General features: G+C 37.0%; 1 protein-coding gene across 1 annotated transcript; it reads left to right on the top strand.

The window, feature by feature from the left end:
• Positions 1 to 1,065: 1,065 nt before the first annotated feature.
• On the top strand, positions 1,066 to 20,956 carry DDX1 (DEAD-box helicase 1). Its single transcript, XM_005489749.4, has 26 exons — positions 1,066 to 1,191; positions 3,086 to 3,137; positions 4,013 to 4,076; positions 4,585 to 4,614; positions 4,832 to 4,928; positions 6,429 to 6,476; positions 6,610 to 6,693; positions 7,993 to 8,076; positions 8,507 to 8,583; positions 9,873 to 9,945; positions 10,057 to 10,133; positions 10,840 to 10,954; positions 11,449 to 11,587; positions 12,615 to 12,675; positions 13,831 to 13,929; positions 14,610 to 14,699; positions 15,285 to 15,473; positions 16,495 to 16,546; positions 16,976 to 17,122; positions 17,766 to 17,857; positions 18,365 to 18,437; positions 18,872 to 18,944; positions 19,061 to 19,103; positions 19,327 to 19,422; positions 20,173 to 20,293; positions 20,618 to 20,956. The coding sequence occupies exons 1-26, from the start codon at positions 1,176 to 1,178 to the stop codon at positions 20,746 to 20,748; spliced, it is 2,223 nt and encodes a 740-aa protein (XP_005489806.1). The 5' UTR covers positions 1,066 to 1,175; the 3' UTR covers positions 20,749 to 20,956.
• The last annotated feature ends 1,099 nt before the right edge of the window (positions 20,957 to 22,055 follow it).

Genomic DNA, 22,055 nt, shown 5'->3' with positions numbered 1-22,055 from the left:
AACAAAAATTCAAATTCTGAAACTAGGGATTCAGGGCAATATGAAAACTCTGTTGAACGCTTGGGAAAGACTTCAAGAAGAAACAACTACTGAGAAAAAAAATGCCTTTTTACTGTGTCTGTATTTTTAAACTATGTTTGACAATGTAGCTTATAAAGCAATAGTAAATAGTATAACATCATGTTTGTAAGTTTCAAAGAATTATGGGAGATGTATCGTAAATTACACTCCACATTCCACACTAACAAGCAGCACTATACATTGATATCAAGGTCTGCCTACAAACAGGTTTTTTTAGAGTCATGGTTGAATCGGTACATTATTCTTATCTGTGCCTTTAAAAAAAATCTCTAGTTTTGTCATTTACCTGAAAGCAAGCAAACTAATGATTGACAGATATAGTGAATAATAGTGAAAGAAAAAAGGCAGATCAAAGGAAGACACTCCCAAAGGAATTATTAATACATGAGAAACCATTGCAATTCAAACAGCCTGGTATGAAGGGTATAAAATACCCGGCTGTATTTTTCTCTGCATGACACCAGTTTCTACAATGTAAGTTAACAGCTAGTGGGGCTCAGCAAGTTTAAAAAAAATTTTGAAACAATCTATCGGGACAAAACCAGTACTCAAATTGCAGCACAGTACTCAAGAGAACTACGTTGCCAGAGATGCTTGATTTGGGTTTTTTTGGCTTTTGACCCAGATGTGTCTGTGTCTCATGCTGCCTTCAGAAGGATTGAAGCTGTGTTTCACAATAGAAAGCAGTAGTCAGTGTTTTATGCTGTGCCTTGCACTTAGCAGACAAATGCACCATTGGCTCCTGATGTAACTGTAGAAGCTGCACTTTGCACTTGCAATCTCATTTTGTTTTTTACAAAACCCCGAAGGTTCTTGCGTTTAATGTCAGTAGAAATTACCCTAGAACAAGGTGGTGCAGAATTTGGGGAAGCTTCTGTAAAACCTGGCGAATAAAGCATCCTTGTTCTTGTATAAATGACACACACCGCGGTGTGTCTGAGTCTGAGGCGCCTTGAGCCGTCAGTACCCGGGGGCGCTCACGGGCTGGGGCGGAACGCGCGGCGCGGCGGCTCTTGCGCCCACCCGGCCCCATAAAGCGGCGGCCGGGCCGCGCGCCTGCGCGCTGCGTTGTTCGCGGCGCTCCCGGGGCGAAGATGGCGGCGTTCTCGGGTACGTGGCGCGGGGCCCGCGGCCTCTCGGGCCTGGGGGAGCCTCTCGCCTCTGCCCGCCGGCTCCCGGGCTCCCTGCGGCGCCGGGGAAGCTCCTCGGCCGCCTTGCCAGCCTGGCCCGCGGTGGTGTGTGGCTGACCATAGATCAGGCTGGAGGTTGCGAGGCCTGTGGGGGATGTGGGTGCCTCTCCCCGTGTCCTCGGGCTTCTGTAGGCTGTGAGAAGTGGTTGTCAGAATGGTTTTGAAGATTTTATTGCATATGTGCATGTAGCAAAGGGGCTGCTTAAAAGTTAGGCTCGTTCCTCATGCTGGCTGGTTTCAGTAACAGGAGGTTTAGCATAAGTGCTCTCTGTATAGCTGTGAATAGTAACTGACTTTTCGAAGAGAAGCTCTGCTTGGCGATACGATTTAGCAAACTATATATATTATATAAACTATATAGGTGTATATAATAGTAAACTGTAATCCAAAAGCTTACTATTAAAGGAGAAAGCATCACTCTTTGTGTCCCCTTCCCCTTGTAGATATTTGTAGAACTAGGCAGCCAGCCAAGATCAGAGTTCTGTAAAGTTTTAATGTATATGGGGTTTTTAGTTTGTTCCTTTTAACTGAACTTTCTGCATCTTATCATGGGGGGAAAATGCTGAAGCTTCTTCCTGAGAGCTAGAGGTCAGTTTGGATTAATTTGGATGTAGTTGAGGAAAATGTCATGGTGTCATTGTTTGATTAAATTTTTCTACTTTCCATTGAATGAAACTGTGTGAGTTGGAAGTATATGGGGAAAAAAAAGTACGGATTTGTTTCCAACTTGGAATTAGTAGGAATTGGTTTTGATTGCTATTGATTTTGTTGCTTGTGTGGATTGTCTACTTTTGTAGGATTAGAGTCCAGCACTTGAAAATATTAAAGCTTCCTGCAATCACATTGCAAATAAAACACATTTCTTACAGAATTTGTATTATAACAAGTGGAAGAATAATCTTTGGCTGTGCACACCCACCTGCAGCAGCCCAGCTCAGTGTGTGTGTGTGTGTGCTTGCTGTGCTGAAACCCAGCGTGCGGCAGTGCAGAGGCCAGTGTGTGAAACCTCTGCTCTGAAAGATGCATGTTTGTAGCTGAAGGAATTGATTTAGAGTAACCTTATGTACCCAAGGAGATGGCTAACAGATAAACTGTAATTTTGATGGTACCAGCATTTGTGTTGCTTAGGATCTGCTTTCCTCGTGCCCATATTGAATAGCTGCAGGTTTGTTTTGTTTGTCTTTTTAAGTACAGAGGATTTGTTTATCAAGGTACAAGCATGTTGCTCCATATTTAACTTGTGTCTGAGGTACAACCATCAGACCTTGAGATGAGCTTACCAAAAGGGTTTCCAAGAAAAAAAATTTAAAAGATGGCTGTAACTAATAATTTTGTCAAAATCAAAGCCTTGTGTTCTTATTGTCAGGTGACATTTGGTGAACTGGAGTCCTTAGAGGATCAGGTTTTTTCTACTGTTTCCACCTCAACTGTAGAGAAAGTTGGATATTTGTGATTAACAAAGTCTGACCTGTTGTCTGCATAGGCAGTTTCCTTAGAGGTGCAAAGATAAATACCTTGCCCTTGGAATGGTGCTCTGTTCCCAGTGTGTTCACTTTGCTGCTGTGTGTGTACCTGCCCCTGTGCCCTGTGTGTGCCTGACTTACTCTGCTCTGAGTGGGCACAGCTCTCAAAGCTGCCTGTGAGGAAGGGAAAATGTCTCCATCAGTGGGTGCTGGAGTGAAGGCTGCCCATGCTGTTGCCCAAGAGAGTGGTTTTCCATGGTTCTGTCTGTAGCTGGAAGTGTTGATGCTTGGCAATCTTTGGGCAGTGTGAGGTCAATAACACTGCTTGATCCTTCTTTGCTTGTCTTACAGAAATGGGTGTTATGCCTGAGATAGCTCAAGCAGTGGAGGAGATGGACTGGCTGTAAGTAGGAGTGTGGCAAACTCTAATTTGCCTTTCAGCAATGTATGGCATGGTTCTTAAAACACTCTGCTGTCACATTAAAGCAAAGTGGATGTGTGTTTTCCTTAAGTGTCATTGCATCTCATGTGCTTCTCTGCAGTGTGAGAGACTGAAGAATACAAACTGTGACTGCAGCTCTGACATTTAACCTTGGGCAGGCAGAGCATGACCGCTTTTGCTTGACTTCTTGTGTTTCATAGAAGGCTCTGTGCTTTATTTATATGTATCATGGGGTTATTGGATGAAATACTGTCACATAATTAATGCTAGTTTAGTGCATGTTTTGCAGACTGATCTATGATTGTGTTTTTCAAACTTAGTGCATGTGTGTCAGTCTTGTAAAAAAGTTGTTATTCTTGTGTTTGGTTACTTGTTTGGCCAACGTGTTTTTACTTCAAAGTTTGATTTCAGTTGTCATTCAGAAAGTTGTCACTATGGACAAACTTAATGTATGTAGTTCTTCTCATATGAATATTAATTAACTGTGATTATCTGGAAATGCTGTTTGAGTTTAGTTGTCTTTGCTTTTTTTTCCCAGTTTTGAGCAGGAATCATGTAAGTGAGGTCAGCATAAGTGGCTTTAAAGAAAAACTCATTTGAAGAAAAGAAGACAAGGAATATATAGTTAATAAGGGGTTTTTTTATGGTTCAGCATAATGATGTGAAATGTAGTGCTCTTACCAAGATGCAGCTGAATCCACTGCAAGCCAGGAGAAATAGGAGTTACCTGCTTTATCTTGCAGATGATTTGATTTCTGTGAATTTCTAGATAAGTAAAAATTTCTTTTTCTGTTGATGTAGAACATTTTTTTGTGTTAATGTGTTCTTTCCTGTAGTCTCCCTACAGATATCCAAGCAGAATCCATCCCGTTGATCTTAGGAGGTGGTGATGTGCTTATGGTATGTAGGCAGAGTAGCCTATTCTTAGAAATCCTGTGTCTTTCAGTTGTTTGTGTGGTGAATTTTGTTCTTTCTGGATGGGTCCATAGTTACACTAGCTCTCCTGTCCTGCTTCAATAGAAAGTATATTCTCTTTGAGTTACTAGTGTGTTTCCAGTTGTTCTTGCAGATGAAGTCTGGGAGTATTAGGCTTTATTTTTTGACTTCTTGACAGGCACTGTCACATAAATGAGGGCTGTCTGATCTCATCTGCTCCTTTTGGCTATAAATACTTGACACAGCTCTGTATGGAACATGGCTGATACTGCCCAAGCCAATGCTGCAGTATCAATAACCTTGAAAGTATCAGATTAGTATGCCTTGTTCATCATGTCTTTTATGGATCTCTGTGTTCTTCATTCCATAAGCCAAAATAATACTTCCTAAAAAATAAACTTAGTTTATCAAAACAGAATTCTAGAGCAGTCCTTACAGTCCTGGTAAAACTCTTGTATTTTTTTTCCTATAGGCTGCTGAAACTGGGAGTGGAAAAACTGGTGTAAGTAATCAAATTTATATTAGCAGAAAGTAAAAGTCTTTAAGTGGTCTCATATATGCAGAGAGTGTTTATATATGTTTAAGCATTTTAGGTTATAGTCTTTACCAACATATATGTAGGAATGTATTTCAGTATTTCTGGCTGTGGTTATTGCACCCAAAAATGAGGCTGGAAATAAGTGTATAACTTGTGGAATGAAAGTGACTTTTCATTTTAGGCTTTCAGCATTCCAGTTATCCAGATTGTTTATGAAACACTGAAGGACCAAATGGAAGGCAAGAAAGGAAAAGCCACTATTAAAACTGGAGGGGCAGGTAAGTTTTTGTGTCACACTCCTTAAATTCAAAACTCTGCTCATTTGTGTTGATTTTGTCACTTTTAGAAGTGAAGTTAGCCTGCCATTAGATAAGTATTTTTTTCCATAATTTGGAATAGTGTAAATATCATCATTCAGTGTTTTATTAAAGAGAGAATATAAATTTACTGATGGAATCATGGGAAGAACTGGTGTGCATTTGACTGCAGACTCTTAGTAATGCTCTTGTTTTCAGCGTGAGGCTGGCTGATCCACACCTGGCTTTCCAGGGTTCTTCTGAAAGCCCCAAACTAGGTTAATGCCTTGCAAGATGTGAGGTGATGGTGGCATCCACCTTAAAAGGAGTTAAAAAAATTTTTCTATTGCAGGATTAGGTGAGGCCAGCTGTGACACCATGGAATTGGTTTGGGCCTCTTAAGTGAGCTTGAGCAGAAAGCTCTTCTGGGCACAAACGTATTTTTGTGTGGCTGGGATAACAGTGTAGGATCTTTCAATTCTGCTGTGCTGAGTAGATCTGCTGTGTTCCTTTTGGCACCTGCCTAGGTTTGGAATTGAATAATTGATCTCTTGTTTCTTCTAGTAAACATTGAATTGAGCAGGAAATGCATCGGTCTGGAACTCAGCTATATAAAATTTATTGTAACTATCATAATATCCTCACAGTATTCGAGAGTCTATTATGCATCCATTTAATTAGACTTGAAACTGTAAAGCCAATAACCATGTCCAGTCTTTGGTACTGATCAGATTGGGTTTTATGTAAGTGAACAGTATTTGCACAAACAACACTCTGAAGATGTTAAAGAAGTTGTCATCATTATAACTGCTGCTACATTGGTGACAGTAAAGTCAACTTTAAAAAAGTTAAAATCAAATCCTCTTTGAGAGAATGTAATATGAATTTAATACGAAATAAAAATACGTAATAAAAATACACTCAGTAAACCTAATTGAAATGGCACCTGTTTTTTTTTTTTTAAGTCATGTATGTATTTTATTATAGCATGTCGTTGGGCATATGAAAAATGCAGTCAAAAATTCTATGTGCATGTATCTTAGCTCCTTAGCAATGACATTTTAACTTACAGCCTGAAGGATACCTTAATGTAAGCTTGGAACAGAAATGGCAAATAATGCATTTCAGATTTGTTCTTCTTAATACAGTTTTGGATATTTTCTCTCTGAATTTGATGGTGATTGTGTGAAGTGCCTTATTTTATAAAAAGTCTTCCTTGTTTGCAGTTGCATTTTTAAGTAACCTAATCTGTGTTCTCAATGGAATAATGTAAACTTCCATAGAATCCTTTGCATTAAGCATTTGTGCCCCTCCTTCGGATTGTAGGCCTTCATTTGAGCTTATATGAATTTTATTGAAATAAAACTATTTCCCCAGAAAATTGAGCCAAACTCTCTAGAAACAATTTGAACTTCTAATTTGAGTTTCTCAGGCTTGCTTTGTGGATTAAATGCTTTTTCTGTTATTGTCTTTCAAACTTAGTGCTCAATAAATGGCAAATGAACCCCTATGACAGAGGATCAGCTTTTGGTGAGTTGTCCTGCTGTTCACTTGAGAACTTTTGCTTGGTAAAAAAGAATAAACTAGAGGAAAGAATGCATGAAGTTTTCTTTTAAAAGCAGTTAGGCAATTTCTTTGACTAAAACTGTCTTGTAATTTTCAGCAATTGGATCGGATGGTTTGTGTTGCCAAAGCAGAGAAATAAAAGAATGGCATGGATGCAGAGCAACTAGAGGAGTGACTAAAGGTACATATGAAGTGATGTGTTTTGAATACTCTTCCAGAAAAGTTTCACCTGAAATGCCTGCTTGTCAGCCATTGTTAATGTAGATGGTTGCATTAAAAACTTTCTATCCATCTGACCAAATTTAGTAGCGTAAGACTTGGAAATGACAAATACCACTGTTTTGTTCTCCTTGTGTTGTAAATTACCTTTTCCGTGATAGTGATGCCTGAAAGTAGAACAAAATCTTCCCAAACAACCTTAAACTTATAATAGAAAAGCAAACATTTACTTAAAGCCTTCAGGCGCACAGTGTGGTGAAAACCACACCCCGAATTAGATTCCTACAATTTTATAAGATAGGGCAGTTAGAATATCCAGCCAGTATTGTCCAGATAGAGGAGCAGTTGGTTAGATAATCCTCCCCCCTGGATTCTGCCCCATTGGAGTCCTCCCCCTGGTCCTCAGACTCTACCTTTATTGTGTCTACAATACGTGGTACAAAATAAAATGTCCTTGGTAAACTAAAAAGCAAGACTAAACAAAACTTCTAAGAATGTATCAAAGAGTTTGTTCCTTATTGCAAAGAGAGCTGGAAAAGTACTAGAAGTTATACCTAGGCATTTAACACTCTACTAAGCTACAAATACATGAAGTATGCAGAGAAAGCTAAAAATCTTCAGGCATCAATAGGAGACTGAGTTGCAGGAGGCAGAATTGTAAATAATAATCATCAGAATGCCTTTTTTTAGGAAGTGGCTATACACACAGTACTTTGAGTTGTTTCCTCACAGACTTCATGCAGATTTGCAAAAATTTCATGGTACTGTGGTTGTAACAGTAGTTGAGAGGCCAACCCTAACACTTGACTCAGAAGTAGAGTCATGCTGATACTCCTGGTTCTGGGAGCGTGTTCAGAAAGACCCTAAACAGTCTCCTTTAATGGGGTGTGCAGATATTTTTTCAAATGGCACAAGGAGTTGTTGATACTGGGGCATGCTGCTGGTTTGGTTCTGATTCTGCAGAACCTTGTGTCCTGAGTTTTATCAGGTCCTGTGCATTGAGTAGGACCACTTCTCTCTTGCTTGTCATTCCTTTGGAGCCTTTCACACTCTACTTCTCAGTGAGTGCTTTGTCTCTTTTGCCTGCTCTTTGTTTTCTACATAGGTATACAATCGACCTTTTCGCACAAACAGTGTAGGGGATTCCATGACACTTTCAGCAGGACTGGGATGTTAGATTTGTGTGATCTTGGAAGTAGCAAGACTGAACCACCTTAATGATTTTAGATATTGTATTAGATCCTTTCTTTTTCTTTTAAAGGGAAATACTACTATGAAGTATCTTGTCATGACCAAGGCTTGTGCAGAGTTGGTTGGTCAACTATGCAGGCGTCACTAGATCTGGGTAAGTTTCCTTCTGAAGAACCTGTAGGTAGTTTTTATATTGACATGGAATGGGTGGAGTGCTGTTCCAGTGTTGCAGAGAATGAACTCCTTGGGAAGGATCCCAGTATTGGGGAGTTGAAAATGTTTTGTATAAGTATTTTAATTCCTGTAATGGGAAGTCTTTGGTTGTGGCAGTGTTTTCTTGTCTTCTGTGACTTTCTGCCTTTTAAGCTTTTTTTTTTTTATTTTTAATGAAGATGACTGGAGTCTGGTAAAATTGATAAATGTACTGCTGCAAAAGTACTAGTTTGGTGTACATTCAGAAGTTAGTGGTTAGCACTGTGTGTTATTTGTTTATGTGATAGTGTTGGAAATTTCAGTTGCTAATACCAAAAGGAAAAAGCATAATGTGTCAACCAAAAGATAAAAACCTATTGTCTTGTCTTCAGGCACTGATAAATTTGGCTTTGGATTTGGTGGCACTGGTAAGAAATCTCACAACAAGCAATTTGACAGCTATGGTGAGGTAAGCTTGAATTGCATTTGGCAGAAATATTTTTTAAAGTTTTGCAGGTTAGCTTTGTGCTGTTACAATCAACTGTCTTTTGAAATAGGGCTCACTGCTAAGGGAGGCTCACTGGGCAAAAGGGCAATGGAACATTGAAGCATTTTTGCGTAAAAGCTCATTAAAAGATTCAACAAAAGCAGTTATAGGCTGAGACATAATAGTGGTTATACTGCAATTATATTTAGTCTTATTTAGAAGTTAAAATTTTGCTGTGTGTTACAGGTTAAAAGTTAATTGACCTCCTGAGATTTGTCTTCACTGACTTCATGTTTAACTTGAATAAATCAACCCATATGTATACACTGGGAACATGCAAGTGAGGGCATCGTATTCTGTTTACTAGAAGTTAAAATAGAAGTAATTTCACAACTCTGTAATCTGTCAAAATGCATTATTAATTTCTACTAAAACATAGAGTGCACTACTTCTGGCCATTGAGTTGGGTTTGCCATTACCTCAATGTACACTTCTCAAGTGTCTGCTGGGAATATCTGTAATGGATTTTGTGTAGTGTAGCACTGGAATTGAGATGTTTAAACATAAATGAGTGTTTATGTTTAAACATAACTAAAGCAGAAACTCAAGTCTTTTTGTGCTAATAATAACTCAATATCATAAAACCTGCAACTTTTATGACTACTGTAACTTGTTTAATAGTGACTCTTGAGCTTTTGATTAGAAGCACTTAATAATATATGTTATTGAATGCCTTTAAATATATGTTATTGAATACCTTTAAAACTAGCAGATCTCAATATACTAAGATAAAGCTCTTAAGTATACATAACAAGCATAGAGTATCATCTTCAATAGTTAGTCTTTTATTATAGTCAAAATACAGTTTTCTGATGTCATGTTTGGTGTTCTAAGTTTAGATTTACATTGGCTTATAAATACATGACTAATGTGCTTTTCCATAATGCAGAATACTTCCAGGTAAATGACTTAAACATATCATTGTCATTGTGTTGGTTCTTGAAGTAAATTTATAGCAGTAATAAGTGTTTAAATATCTAAGATCAATTGGGCAGTTTACTGAAGACTTGAAATGAAATAAAAATGTGTGTTCTATTTACAATGGTCTGACTGAAATAAATTGAACTTGCTTGACTTCTCTCAAGAATCAGAATTTGTTAGGGAAAGGTGAGAAAACTAAAAGCTGACAATATAAGCACTAAGTTGTCTTAATGCACTGAAAATGTCTTAGCTTCACAAACCTTTTTTTTGTTGGGTTTTTTTTTTTGCAGGAGTTCACTATGCATGATACAATTGGCTGTTATCTAGATACAGAAAAAGGACAAATAAAATTTTCCAAAAATGGTAAGTTTTATTCTCTTTGTTTGGAATTTTATTTGGATGCTTTCACTGGGGGGAGGGAAAGAGAGGAATGCACACGCTTGCAGAGTCTGACTGAACCACCCTTACTTTCAGGGAAGGATCTTGGCCTTGCATTTGAAATCCCTCCACATATAAGGAACCAAGCACTTTTTGCAGCTTGTGTACTGAAGGTAACAGGAATATTGCAGATGTCCAAGATTTTTATTTTTCTGTGTTTCTTTATACTTAAGTATAAAATTTGCTTAGCCACTTACAGTTACTGCAGTTGTGCATGTAAAGTCAGTTTTCTTTGGTTTACCAGTATTCACTGCTGAAGTAATAAAGTAGCTTTGAGTACCATTTAAGTAATAAAATAGCTTTGAGTTATTTGCATTTAAGCTAAATGTTTAAATTCATATTTTAATCTTGAATTTATGGGTAGAATGGACAACTAATTCCTAATAACACTGCTATGTTGTGTGTTATAAACTATTGTATACTGCCATTCAACTGATACAAGCAAATAGCTTGAAAGTCAGATAGCCTGTTTCATTTGTTCTGAACTCTAACATTACTGTAAGGTAGTACTATATCTTTCTGAGTTAGTCTTCTTGAGTCTGTCTCTCAAGCAGTAGAGATTTTAGCAAAAAAATCTTTTCAGTGGTTAGAAAGATGTACAAGTTCAGAAAAAATTCTATGGGTTTTTTGTTGGCTTTTTTCTGTGTGTTTGGTTGGGAGTTTAAGTTCCAGCAACTTGGGGAAGAGGAATGTGTAAGATGGGAGAAAAAAAGACCTTGCTTATCTCCTTGTCAATCTGATTTTTTCATTACTGAGTTGTTTCTCATTTTATGTGGTCTCTTAAATCTGTGTGTATGACGCAACTTCTTTGAAACCTAGAATGCCGAACTGAAATTCAATTTTGGTGAAGAAGATTTCAAGTTTCCACCAAAAGATGGCTATGTTGGCCTTTGCAAGGCTCCTGAGGGTAGTGTTGTAAAATCACAACACTCAGGTAGGTTGGGTTTTTACAAGCTTCTCTTATCTCTATATTCATATTATGTTGCAGAGCATCTTTGAATCTCTTTAATTGCAATCAGAAAGATCTTAAATACAGCAGTAATGAAGAAATATTGATGCTTTTTTGAAAGTATACCAGATTTTCTTACTGTTAAACCACCAATAGTCTTTAATATTTTGAATTTAGAAGTATATCACATAAAATAAGCCCAGCTAAGTTTTTCAACAGTGTTATTGTAAAAATGTCTTTGTCTTTATGCTCCACAATGGAATGGGTTATCCTGCATGGCCAGTACACCCACTTCGAAGTTCTGGTCATTATTCTGAAGTTACTCGTAATTGAGAAAGCAATCACATCACCTTTCAATGTAGCATTTAAAATTATTAGATTTTAATTACTAATAGAAAATCCAGATCTGTTTCCAGTAAAAAATTCCAGAATAGGAATGTAGTTTGTCTTAATGGTGATTTTTTTTTTTTTCCACCCAGGAAATGCCCAAGTGGTTCAAGCACAGAACCTTCCAAATGCTCCAAAAGCATTGATTGTAGAACCATCAAGAGAGCTGGCAGAACAAACTTTGAACAATGTGAAGCAGTTCAAAAAATATGTTGATAATCCCAAATTAAGGTAAAAGTGAATTTGTTAGTTGCATTTATGGTATTTTCCATGGTTGTAACTTCATGGGGATATGGGGAGTAGGTTCCGCTTTGTAGCTAAGTGAACCATAATCTGCAACCATAATAATAATATCAGTAAAACCTGCTACCAACCAAACTTGTGACTATGCAACTGCAGTTAGACCACTTAGGGGGTTTTGGTATGTTTCATCAGTGGACTGCCTTTTTCTCTTGCAAGAAATTTGGTGGGTAGGTGGTTTTTTTTTAATTATCAGTGATATAAATAGTATGATACTTCACATGCTTTTCTTGGTTAAAAACATTATCTGCTTACTGCCCTTCTTCTAAACATTTTCCTATGTCCCTATTTCCCTCTACCCCCTCATTTTGTTTGTTTTTCATCTTCCTCAAATAGTTGCATACAGGGTCTGCTCTCTTTAATTAATATGCTTACAGGGCAAATTATCATGGAGGTGCAATTCTGAAAAATGAATCATCTATAAGTTACTTTGGGTTTAAGTTGTCTCTGCTTTGAGAGACAACTGTGCTTCTAAAACTTAAACATTTCCCAATACTAAACTGCGATCTGTTTATAAGAGTTCATTTACTAGAATTGCTGGGACTAAGCAGTAGGAATGGGCAAGCTACAATGAAAGATTAATTTAGTTTACTGTTATTTGCATTTCTAACTTTCAAGACACAGGAAACTTTAGTGAACTAAGTTACATTATCCTCGAGATTTTTAAGAAACATTTTTTGTAAGATTAAATTTGTTAAGGTGCTGATTTGCTTAAAACAACAGCGATAATCACATCCAAATACAGTTTGGTAACAAAGTTTTCACTTGAAGTGAAGTACGCTACATGTGAAAGGATGAATTTCAAAATTAATTTTTTCTATTATTTTGTTCTTGAAATTACTGTTCAGGGCTGTTAATTGTCAGCTATCAATAAAAACATCTGTCTGAAGACTGATTTTAATTATACCTTCTGAATATAATAAATAGGTAAATGTCAGATATATTGATGTAATTTTAGGGAACTGCTTATTATTGGTGGAGTGGCTGCAAGAGATCAACTCTCTGTCCTGGAACAAGGTGTAAGTGGTGGTTTTTTTCATATGATTTGTTAGTTTGGGTTCCAAGCAATTGATGATGTTGCTAGAGGATATTAATGGCAGTAACTCATGTAATAAGAATAATAAAAAGTTAAAAAGAAAATGTACAGTCGATAGGAAGCTCATGTTGCAGCAGTCTAGCAGCTGTTCCTTTACTTCCATGTCAATACAAGTACCTATACTACTTACTCAAGTTCTCTTGAAGCCTGACTACTCCTGAAAATCTTAAAGTGAAAGTTCAATTGTTTGCCATTTGTTCTTAACCAACAAGACAGTTTTCCTATTAACTTCTGTCCTGTTTTTGTGAATAAAAGTAGTCTGCAGTTATCAAGATGAACCTACACTACAAACCAGTCCTACATAGAAGGAAGTGGTCTGGTTTCAGCAGCATGGAATGTACAATTGATTCAATCTCTCTGTAGGGAGAACAGAGTCACAGGGCCATGTTTTTTTTTTAACACTCACTTTTGGAAGTGAAAGCACATCACTATTGATAAATTTTCTAGTGGTCCTAGCTGCCAAAATAAAAATTTTCTATTAAGCCTACTTGACCTGGAAGATTATTCGACTTCCATGTGAATGCTAAGTTCTTGATGTGAACCTTTCTGTCTGGCAAAATTTGCAGTTATTTCTGTAGTTGATAGATTTTGTATCCTTCCACCATGAAAAAAATTTATCCCCGTTTAAAAACAAATCTGTTTGTTGGCTTTTGATAACAAGATTACACAGCTTGGGGTTCAGGGAAGGAAAAACTGGGCACATCACTTCCCAAATAAGGGAAGGCTTCCTCCCTAAGGTAGGTGCTGCTAATGAAATGACTGTAGAACCAAAATGCAGGTTGCCCAGAGAGGAGGATGTAGGATCCCTTTCGAGAAGGGTACTGAAAATTGTATTAGGCAGCTGCCTAAAGTAACTTAGAAATTGTCCTTGATTTCCATGTGAAGGTGGGGAGTGGAGACCAAATGATAATCTCAAGAGATCCCTCTGACACAAATTACTCTAGGATTTTATGAAATTATAATTAATAGAAAATAAAGCATTGTACTGATAATTGTTTCATAATGTTAAGCTTAGCTAAAACTTTTCATGTCTCTAGTTAGTTACAGGACGAACTCATTCTCTTTATGTACTTCATAGGTGGATATTGTTGTTGGAACTCCTGGAAGGCTGGATGACCTGGTCTCAACAGGGAAGATTAATTTATCTCAAGTTAGATTCCTGGTTCTGGATGAAGCTGTATGTAGAGAACTAAGTGCTACTTAAATTCTCTTCTTAAATGCAGTATGATATTTGCAAAAAAGTGAAACGTGATTATTCTATAGTATTTGATAATTTAGTGGAACAGTTAGGTACCTATAGACTGTTCCACCTTAATCTTCTCATTGTTTGCAACCATAGTAACCTACTTTTTTTTTTGTTTCCCCTCCCACACTCCTGGCCTTTCTGTTAAATCTATTTGGAATTTTTCTGATAGGAAAATGTATTTCAAATTATATTTACAAGGTACTGAAGTCTGTCCCTGCCACTGCAGGGAGCTTGAAGGACAAAGACAAAATATAAATGTTAGTTAATCCAGCAGGTCTTGAGGCCAGTGAGTGTTGTACTGAATGTGCTGTGAAATAAGGGCATCTCTCTGATCTCTGGTAGTACATCTGAATATTCACAAAGATCAAATGCCTTGGGGTGTTAGCTAGGAGCAGCTGCTGAGCTTCTCAGCAGCTATAATGTAAGTGCTCCACATTTTTACTGGGTTTTTCTCCTTGGTAATAATATCCCTGCTATGCATTTACCTGTCCAGATAATTAAAAGCAGGAACTTCTGAGACTAGGAGTGTGTTGCTTATCTAACTCAAGTATAAAGACTGAGAAATGAGAGAAGATTTGCAGCTTCATCTCTTTTATTTCATCCCCACACAGGATGGCCTTCTCCTCCAAGGTTATTCAGATTTCATACACAGAATCCATAGTCAGATTCCTCAGATAACCTCAGATGGAAAGAGACTTCAGGTATAAAATATTTGTGGTTTGTTTGTTTGTTTGTTTTTTTGTTGTGGGGTTTTTTGTTTGTTTGCTTAAATATTTTTGAGAGAGTGTTGTGTGTTGTGCTTTCTGCTTATTATTTGGCATAGAGTGTGCTTCTTTGAAGTTCCCAAAAGCTCTTGTCCAAAACTAACACATGTTCAGTGAGTTCAGTAATTGCCTGTGAAAATATTTTTAGCCTCCTAGATGTTCAAGCCTAGTGTTCAGGAGTTTTCAATTTATTTTGAATTATTTATATGTAAATCTAGCAAACATGACTAAATACATACTTTATGATGTCTAATATATTAATAATCTTGATTCATCAGCTTTCAATAGTTTTGCATTCTTCCTAGTAATTTTTTGGGTCTCTGTAACAGAATAGTTAAGCAACTTATTTTGTGTCCTGACTCTTGCCAACTGAGTGGTTCCTGTGATGAGGAGATCCAAACATTTTCTGTTTTGCTATATTATACTATTCAACTATATAGCATTCATACAGTTCTGCTCTCATCTTTTTGGACTGGGAGAATCTTATCTTCAGTGGTATCCATTTGACTCTCTTCTTCTCAGGTGATTGTGTGCTCTGCAACCCTGCATTCTTTTGATGTGAAAAAACTATCCGAAAAAATCATGCATTTTCCTACCTGGGTAGATCTGAAAGGAGAAGATTCTGTCCCTGAAACTGTACACCATGTAGTTGTGCCTGTAAATCCAAAAACTGATAAACTCTGGGAAAGGCTCGGCAAGAATCACATCAGAGTAAGTGAAAATTGAGGTTATTTGTCCATGTTCATTTATTTAACCTTCAGAACAGGGCCTAATATTGAAGGATCTTTGCTGGCTATTGAAACAGCTTAATCTGAAATGGTTTGTTTCATGGTAGTCAGCATCATATCAGTGGTGTCATAACTCTGTTTCTGAACAGCTCAGTGTTACAAACATGTCTCAGGATGAGCTTGATCGAGTACCAGTCTGATTTGCACTAGAGAACAATGGCATTGTGCTTTTTCACTCATTTCACAGCTAATGGTCCGTGGCCTAACTGTACTTAGTATCTCTTTTCTGACTTGGCAGGAGGGAATAAACCTGCCAAGATGGATCATTCTATAAGGTAGCTCTGTCTCCAACCCATGTGAGATGAGCAGTTTTTACAGGAATGGATGTCATATCAGACTGCTTTTGAGATTCCAGATTCTACATACACCTGACACCTATTCATATGAGAAGGTGTTGGTTGTTCAGGTCTTTACTATTCAAGTTCTGAATAACCTGGAACCATATTTTGTTCTTGGCAACTCTGATGCAGTTACAAATCTATGGTTTTCTTAATCTCTCTTTGTTTTTGGAACGTCTGTTTGTCGTGTGTTGTCATTAAGTCTTAGTGTGAGTTTATTTCTTTTGGATTTTAAGTTTATATCTGATTCAGGCTAGCATAGGGGGAAAGATAAGGAATTACTATTTATGTGTTTTAACTATATTTTACAAAATCTTTTTATTCTGGTTTGTTTGCGTGTTTTCAATTCTTCGCTTTGTTCAAAGGTGTTTCCTATCCAGTGGCTACATAGTTTTGTTGCCCCTTTTTTATGAATATAAGTTTTGTATTCTTAAATACAAGACCTTCCTGTAGCTAAAGTGGATAAACATGGCTGGTAGGAGAGCAGAATGCTAAGATTACTCCTAACTTTTGTTTCTTCCTAGTTACAAGTTAGTGGAGTTAAGTATTTCTCTGTGAAGAGTGGGCTACTGACTTGGGGGGCTTTTTTGTTTGTGTTTTTCCTAGACTGATGAAGTACATGCAAAAGACAATACACGGCCTGGCGCCAACACTCCAGGTAATGAGCAACACTAAGAAATAATGACATTCTTGTAAATGTTTTGAAATAAAGGTAAATTGCTGGCCTTGAGTCATGTTCCTCCAAAATTGTATTTCTGCATTCTCATAGTCTTGAAGAGAAATGTGTTTCTGTAACTGGGAAGTGGGAAAGAGACTTGAATATATATTTTGCAGATTTGTAGGCAAGGGTTTGTTGGTGTGTATAAGAAACCTGAAATTTGAGTGCTTTTGTTCTTCCTGTATTGTGTCACCTTGAAGTACAGGAGCGTGGAAGGGAGATGTAGAAACTGAAGGTTTAGCTTACTTACTCTAATGATAAAAGTTTAACTGTCTAGTTGAAGGCTAGAGAACTTCAAAGATAGGCAGTTCAAAGGTTCTTCATGTTTTTAAACAATTTGAGTGAAATAACTTCTTTATTTTTATTTAGAAATGTGGTCTGAAGCTATTAAAATTCTAAAAGGAGAATACACTGTTCGAGCAATTAAAGAGCACAAGATGGATCAAGCCATTATCTTCTGCAGGACTAAAATAGACTGTGATAATATGGAGCAATACTTCATCCAGCAGGGTGGAGGTAATGTTTTCATGTCAGCCTTACTCAGCTCACTTTTCTCACTTTTGTGTTTTTTCAACACCAAATTTGTATGATAGAGGTCACCAGTACTGGGACACAGCACAAAAAAAATTGTGCTTCAGTTTTTTTGCATACTGACTGGGCATAAAATTCAGAGTTTTGTAGCAGGCAGCTGCAGGGGTTGCCTTTGTGAAAGAAAGCAATGAACTGTCTTGCACCTGTTCCACATAGTTCTGAAATTAATGGAAACCCATCATGCACCAAAATTTGAACCAGTGAGAAGATATATGTTGCCTCTGATGAAATATGCTAGTAAAATTGATAGTCAGTAAGAGGAGGAGACATGGGAAGAGATGTTCGCACCTAAAAAGACATTGGAGAAATGTGAAAGAAAACGCAGGAACAGTGAAAGCAATGTGTGAGGAGAAAGGTGAAGATGAGCATTTGTAGAAACGAGGAAACTTAAAACAGGAAGGAGTAAGGAAAAGTGCCTGCATAGGTCTGCTCATGAGAGGAGGGAGAAATTGTGTAGTTTGTCTTGTGTATTTTTTCAACCACAATGCCTCTGAAATTTTTTCCAGTTCTATATGGTTTTGTGTCATAGCTTATATGTGATGTAATTAATGCATATACATTCTTTCAGGCCCTGATAGGAAGGGACATCAGTTCTCATGTGTCTGTCTGCATGGTGATAGAAAACCTCAAGAAAGAAAGCAAAACCTGGAAAGATTTAAGGTGATGCAGCAGATTCTTGAAGGCTTTTTTCTCACCTCCCAATATCTGAATTTTTATGTTAATTTGTGTTCCTAGTTCTCTATTTAAATTAAATTACATTCAAATGCTCTATGTCCCACTTCATGAAATTGTAAGGCACATTTTCTGTAGGTGGAAGTCTGTACTGGCAATCAGTATGACCTTTGTGAGTTTGAATTCAGAAGATAGTAGGCTTACTTTGAAAAAAAAACCTAACTTTAAACTCTATAGTAATTACACTGGTTTTTAAGGTCTTTAGTACTTGGTCGCTTAAAAACATTTCAGTATTACAGTTTAGTTTTGATGAAACTGTTTGTTGGTTTTGTTTGCCTTATGGTTCTGGGGAAAGAAACAAGGATGTAAATTCACCAAACTATTCATGCTTTACTTGAAGTGTTCTTAAAGGTGAAGTGCATAGGACTATGATTTCATTGCTTGGGATTTTGCTTGCTGTGTTTAGCACACTTCATTACAGCTCTGTTTTTGCAGAGAGGAGATGTCCGTTTCCTGATCTGCACAGATGTTGCTGCTAGAGGAATTGATATTCATGGTGTCCCATATGGTAAGACAGTTTTTTAAACTTAACCTGTTGAATTGCACTGGAGCTTCAATGTATTTGCCTGTCCAGTAGTTAAAATAAATATATGACTTATAGCATAATTTTAAGAGATGTAGATGTTAAAGGCTGAAACTAGGCAATATTTAATTTGATTGTTCACCATAAGTTCTCAAATACTTTATGTTGTCTGGCATTTTTGGGAATCATTCATTTGGTTTTCCATTCTTGCCAAAAAGTAATCAGAGAGAAAGCCGTTTGAGTGTGAGAGCCCTTATTGCAGGTTACACCTGTAACTGTTGTAATAAAGTATGTACATAGACTAAGGAGAGGAGTTGCAGCAATCAAAATAATATTTTAGGTGTGTGATCTCTGACCTTAGCTCATATATTAAAAAAAAAAAAATCTTGTGTTCTCTGTGAACTGTCTGTGTTACACAGTTATCAATGTGACACTCCCTGATGAAAAACAGAACTATGTTCATCGAATCGGGAGAGTCGGCAGAGCTGAGAGGTATGTGTGTGCTCAGAGCAGCCACCAGGTGTTCTTGAGATTTGTTGTTGTTGTTTCACAAGTTGGCAATAGTTACTGAAATACATTTCTCCCTCCCTTGTCTCCTAATATTTCAGGATGGGTTTGGCAATCTCCCTTGTGGCAAAAGAAAAAGAAAAGGTAATTATACTCCAAAGCAAAGATGAACAGACATTATTTACTGAGGTTCTGTCCCCAGTGCTATCTGACCTTCTTATCCTTATTAAAAAACTGCTTTTTTGTCCCTACTTAAATGAAGGAGAACATAAACAGATTTCTGAATTCTTTTTCATGCTATAACTAGTCAAAATGAATGTACTACACTATTTCACAAAGTTTAGAGGTCGTTTTGCATTATTTCTAGGTTTGGTATCATGTATGCAGTAGTCGTGGAAAAGGGTGTTATAACACCAGGCTGAAGGAAGAAGGAGGTTGTACCATATGGTACAATGAGATGCAGGTAAGCATTTTGCTTAAATATTCCCCAATTCCTCTATAAGACTCCGGAATAAAGTTCCTGTTTCACCTGTGTAGTTGAAGTACAAATCTAGTCTTAGGGTGTTTGTAACCTTTGATTCCATTTAAAGAAGAAATTAGAAGACTTTTCAAGTTATTTGTTCCGTCAGTTGTTTAATTATAAAAATTTACTTTAATATTCCCAGCCAATGTTGTTGGAGACTTACTTGCAGTTTCCTTATAGTCTTCCTAATCAAAGTCTGTTAAGATATATATCCTGAAGAGGATGTTAGTTTAGATGGTTTGTTGCAAAATTGTCACTTAAAACTATTGTTTCTCTAGCCTGGAAATAGTTTATCTCTTAAGTAGGTTTTTCATTGGGATTTGTGTACCAGCCATGGATGCATGTTAAAAAGCAATACTTGCCTTCTTTCTCTAATGAGGAAGGGCAGATACGTCTCATCTGTGGTAAAATAGGCTTGGACTATGAGCTGTATTATAAAGTAGCCTCATTCATACAAGTAGGGTAGTGTATGAAATGAAGACTTCTAGGTAGGGTAAAACCACACTGAAATTGGAAATGAACTTGTGTAGTCTGAGCTAATAAAAATGTGTTAGTCTTCTGTTTCTGTGACCAAATTATTTTCTCTACCATTCCTGTTCAAACTACTCAAATGTGACTGTTTTGAACACTACTTTGACTAGTCTTGGACCATAAGAGCACTTAAAGACTTCTTGGGTTTTTTTCTCTTAGTTGCTGGGGGAGATTGAAGAACACTTAAACTGCACTATTGCCCAAGTTGAACCAGACATAAAAGTACCAGTGGATGATTTTGATGGGAAGGTTACTTATGGGCAGAAGAGAGCTCTGGGAGGTAAGGATGAGCTACTCTCAAGTTCCCTATGGAGTGCTCAGTTTCCTGATTGTCTCCTATGTCACTACAGAATAATAGACTATAAATAAAAAAATAATAGGTGATAAATAAATGGATTATGAAAGGCTGCTAGCTCTTTGCTGTCATTTGTTACATGCAGCCTATAGGTTGCAAGTGACAAGAGTATGTGTATACCTGTTCTGGTTTTTTGTGATTTTTTTTTTTTTTTTAAATAATTAACTCTCTGAATGACTGTGGTTGGGCATTGTTAGTTCTGCTGAAATGACTTTGAACATGTAATTTAGATTGTATCTCTTTTGGCAGGTGGACTGTATAAAGGCCATGTGGATATTCTGGCACCTACAGTACAAGAGTTGGCTGCCCTTGAAAAGGAGGCTCAGACATCTTTCTTGCATCTTGGCTATCTTCCTAACCAGCTGTTCAGAACATTCTGATTGTGCCACACTGGAGAGAAGGCTTGAGTTAATAAATGCTCTGCCCTGCAAATAAAAAAATCCCACACTGTCTCTGAGTAGAGGTAGTTAGAAAGTGATTAAAACTAAATATACTTCTTGCATGAGGAACAGAGTGTTCAGCACTGTTAACTTTGAGTAAGCTGTTCTCCTAATAAAATAAAACAAGTCAAAAATGAAATGGTTTTGTTTGGTTTTTTTTTGCCTTAAAGGATTAATTTGCAGAATCATTCTTTGCATGATTTTGTTAATTTATTGAAAGTACAAGGGTAGTTAGGCAAATACAGGAGGAGAGTTTTATATTTCTATTTAAAATCATTTCATTATTTGCATGCTGTAAATTTTTAATGCTGGGCTGACTAAAGATAGATTCGTATTCATTCAGACAACTGTTTATATTTATACTTTTATACTAAATAAGAAAAAAACCCAGATCTCAAGTAAGTATTTGATGAAGCTCTCTACATGTAGGCTGATAACTGCATTTTGATTCTATAGTTCTAGACTTCTCACAGTTAATTGTTGTTAAATTTCTGAAATGGATTGTACAATATTGTAGTAATATTGTTACAAAAATTTCTACAATACTTTTGAATTCATAGGGGAATACTGTGTGAGTATCAAAGCATTTCATAAAACTGCAGGAAAAGCTTTTTCATGCAGCGGTATAGGCTGAAATATTTAATGCCTCTTGTGCTGCTTTCAGGCATGTTGAATTTGTTCAGTTGAAGTTTCTGCAGTCTGGCTTGGAATTTCTTTTTAGCTTTTTTTCTCTAGTGACTCTTCTGATGATAATTAGAAATTTCAGTGACTTTGCCTGCAAATTGTCACCCAAATATCTCAGGTCATTGGAATGCCAGACACCCTCAAATCCAAGTTAGCTTTTGCCTTCTTTGTGAAGTCATCTTTTCACAGAATTTTCCATCCCCTTGAAAAAGCAGTGACAATCAATTTAAACTCAGGTTGAGCAAATAATGATTTGTAGTGTTACCTGGAGGGGGGCAGACTGAGAGACCCAAGGATTATAATAAAAACCATAGATTTCTCAGTAATTTAAACAAAGTATTGCATTTACAGAAATTAGTGATGTTATTTGATCCCAAGGAGAGAGGAGATTACATGGGATATCATTAGAATTTGGGAAGAAAAGTTCTATCGTGTTGTGTTGGTCCTTTCAGACAAAACTAATGAAATCTGTCAATCCTAAATCAATCAAAATTAATTTATTGCAATGCTGGAAATCATGTAGGTGCAGAAGGAATTAGACATTCATGTTTGCCAGTTGAAGC

The sequence above is a fragment of the Zonotrichia albicollis genome, chromosome 3 (assembly GCF_047830755.1).
Source record: "Zonotrichia albicollis isolate bZonAlb1 chromosome 3, bZonAlb1.hap1, whole genome shotgun sequence".
NCBI classification, from domain to species: domain Eukaryota; kingdom Metazoa; phylum Chordata; class Aves; order Passeriformes; family Passerellidae; genus Zonotrichia; species Zonotrichia albicollis.
The sequence above is the reverse complement of the archived record's forward strand: the minus strand, read 5'-3'. Positions and strand labels throughout refer to the sequence as shown.

Coding starts and splice junctions, on each gene's coding strand:
- DDX1 (XM_005489749.4), top strand. Junction 8,077..8,506: donor GCAGGCGTCACTAGATCTGG/GTAAGTTTCCTT, acceptor TCTTGTCTTCAG/GCACTGATAAATTTGGCTTT. Junction 17,123..17,765: donor CTTCATCCAGCAGGGTGGAG/GTAATGTTTTCA, acceptor ACATTCTTTCAG/GCCCTGATAGGAAGGGACAT.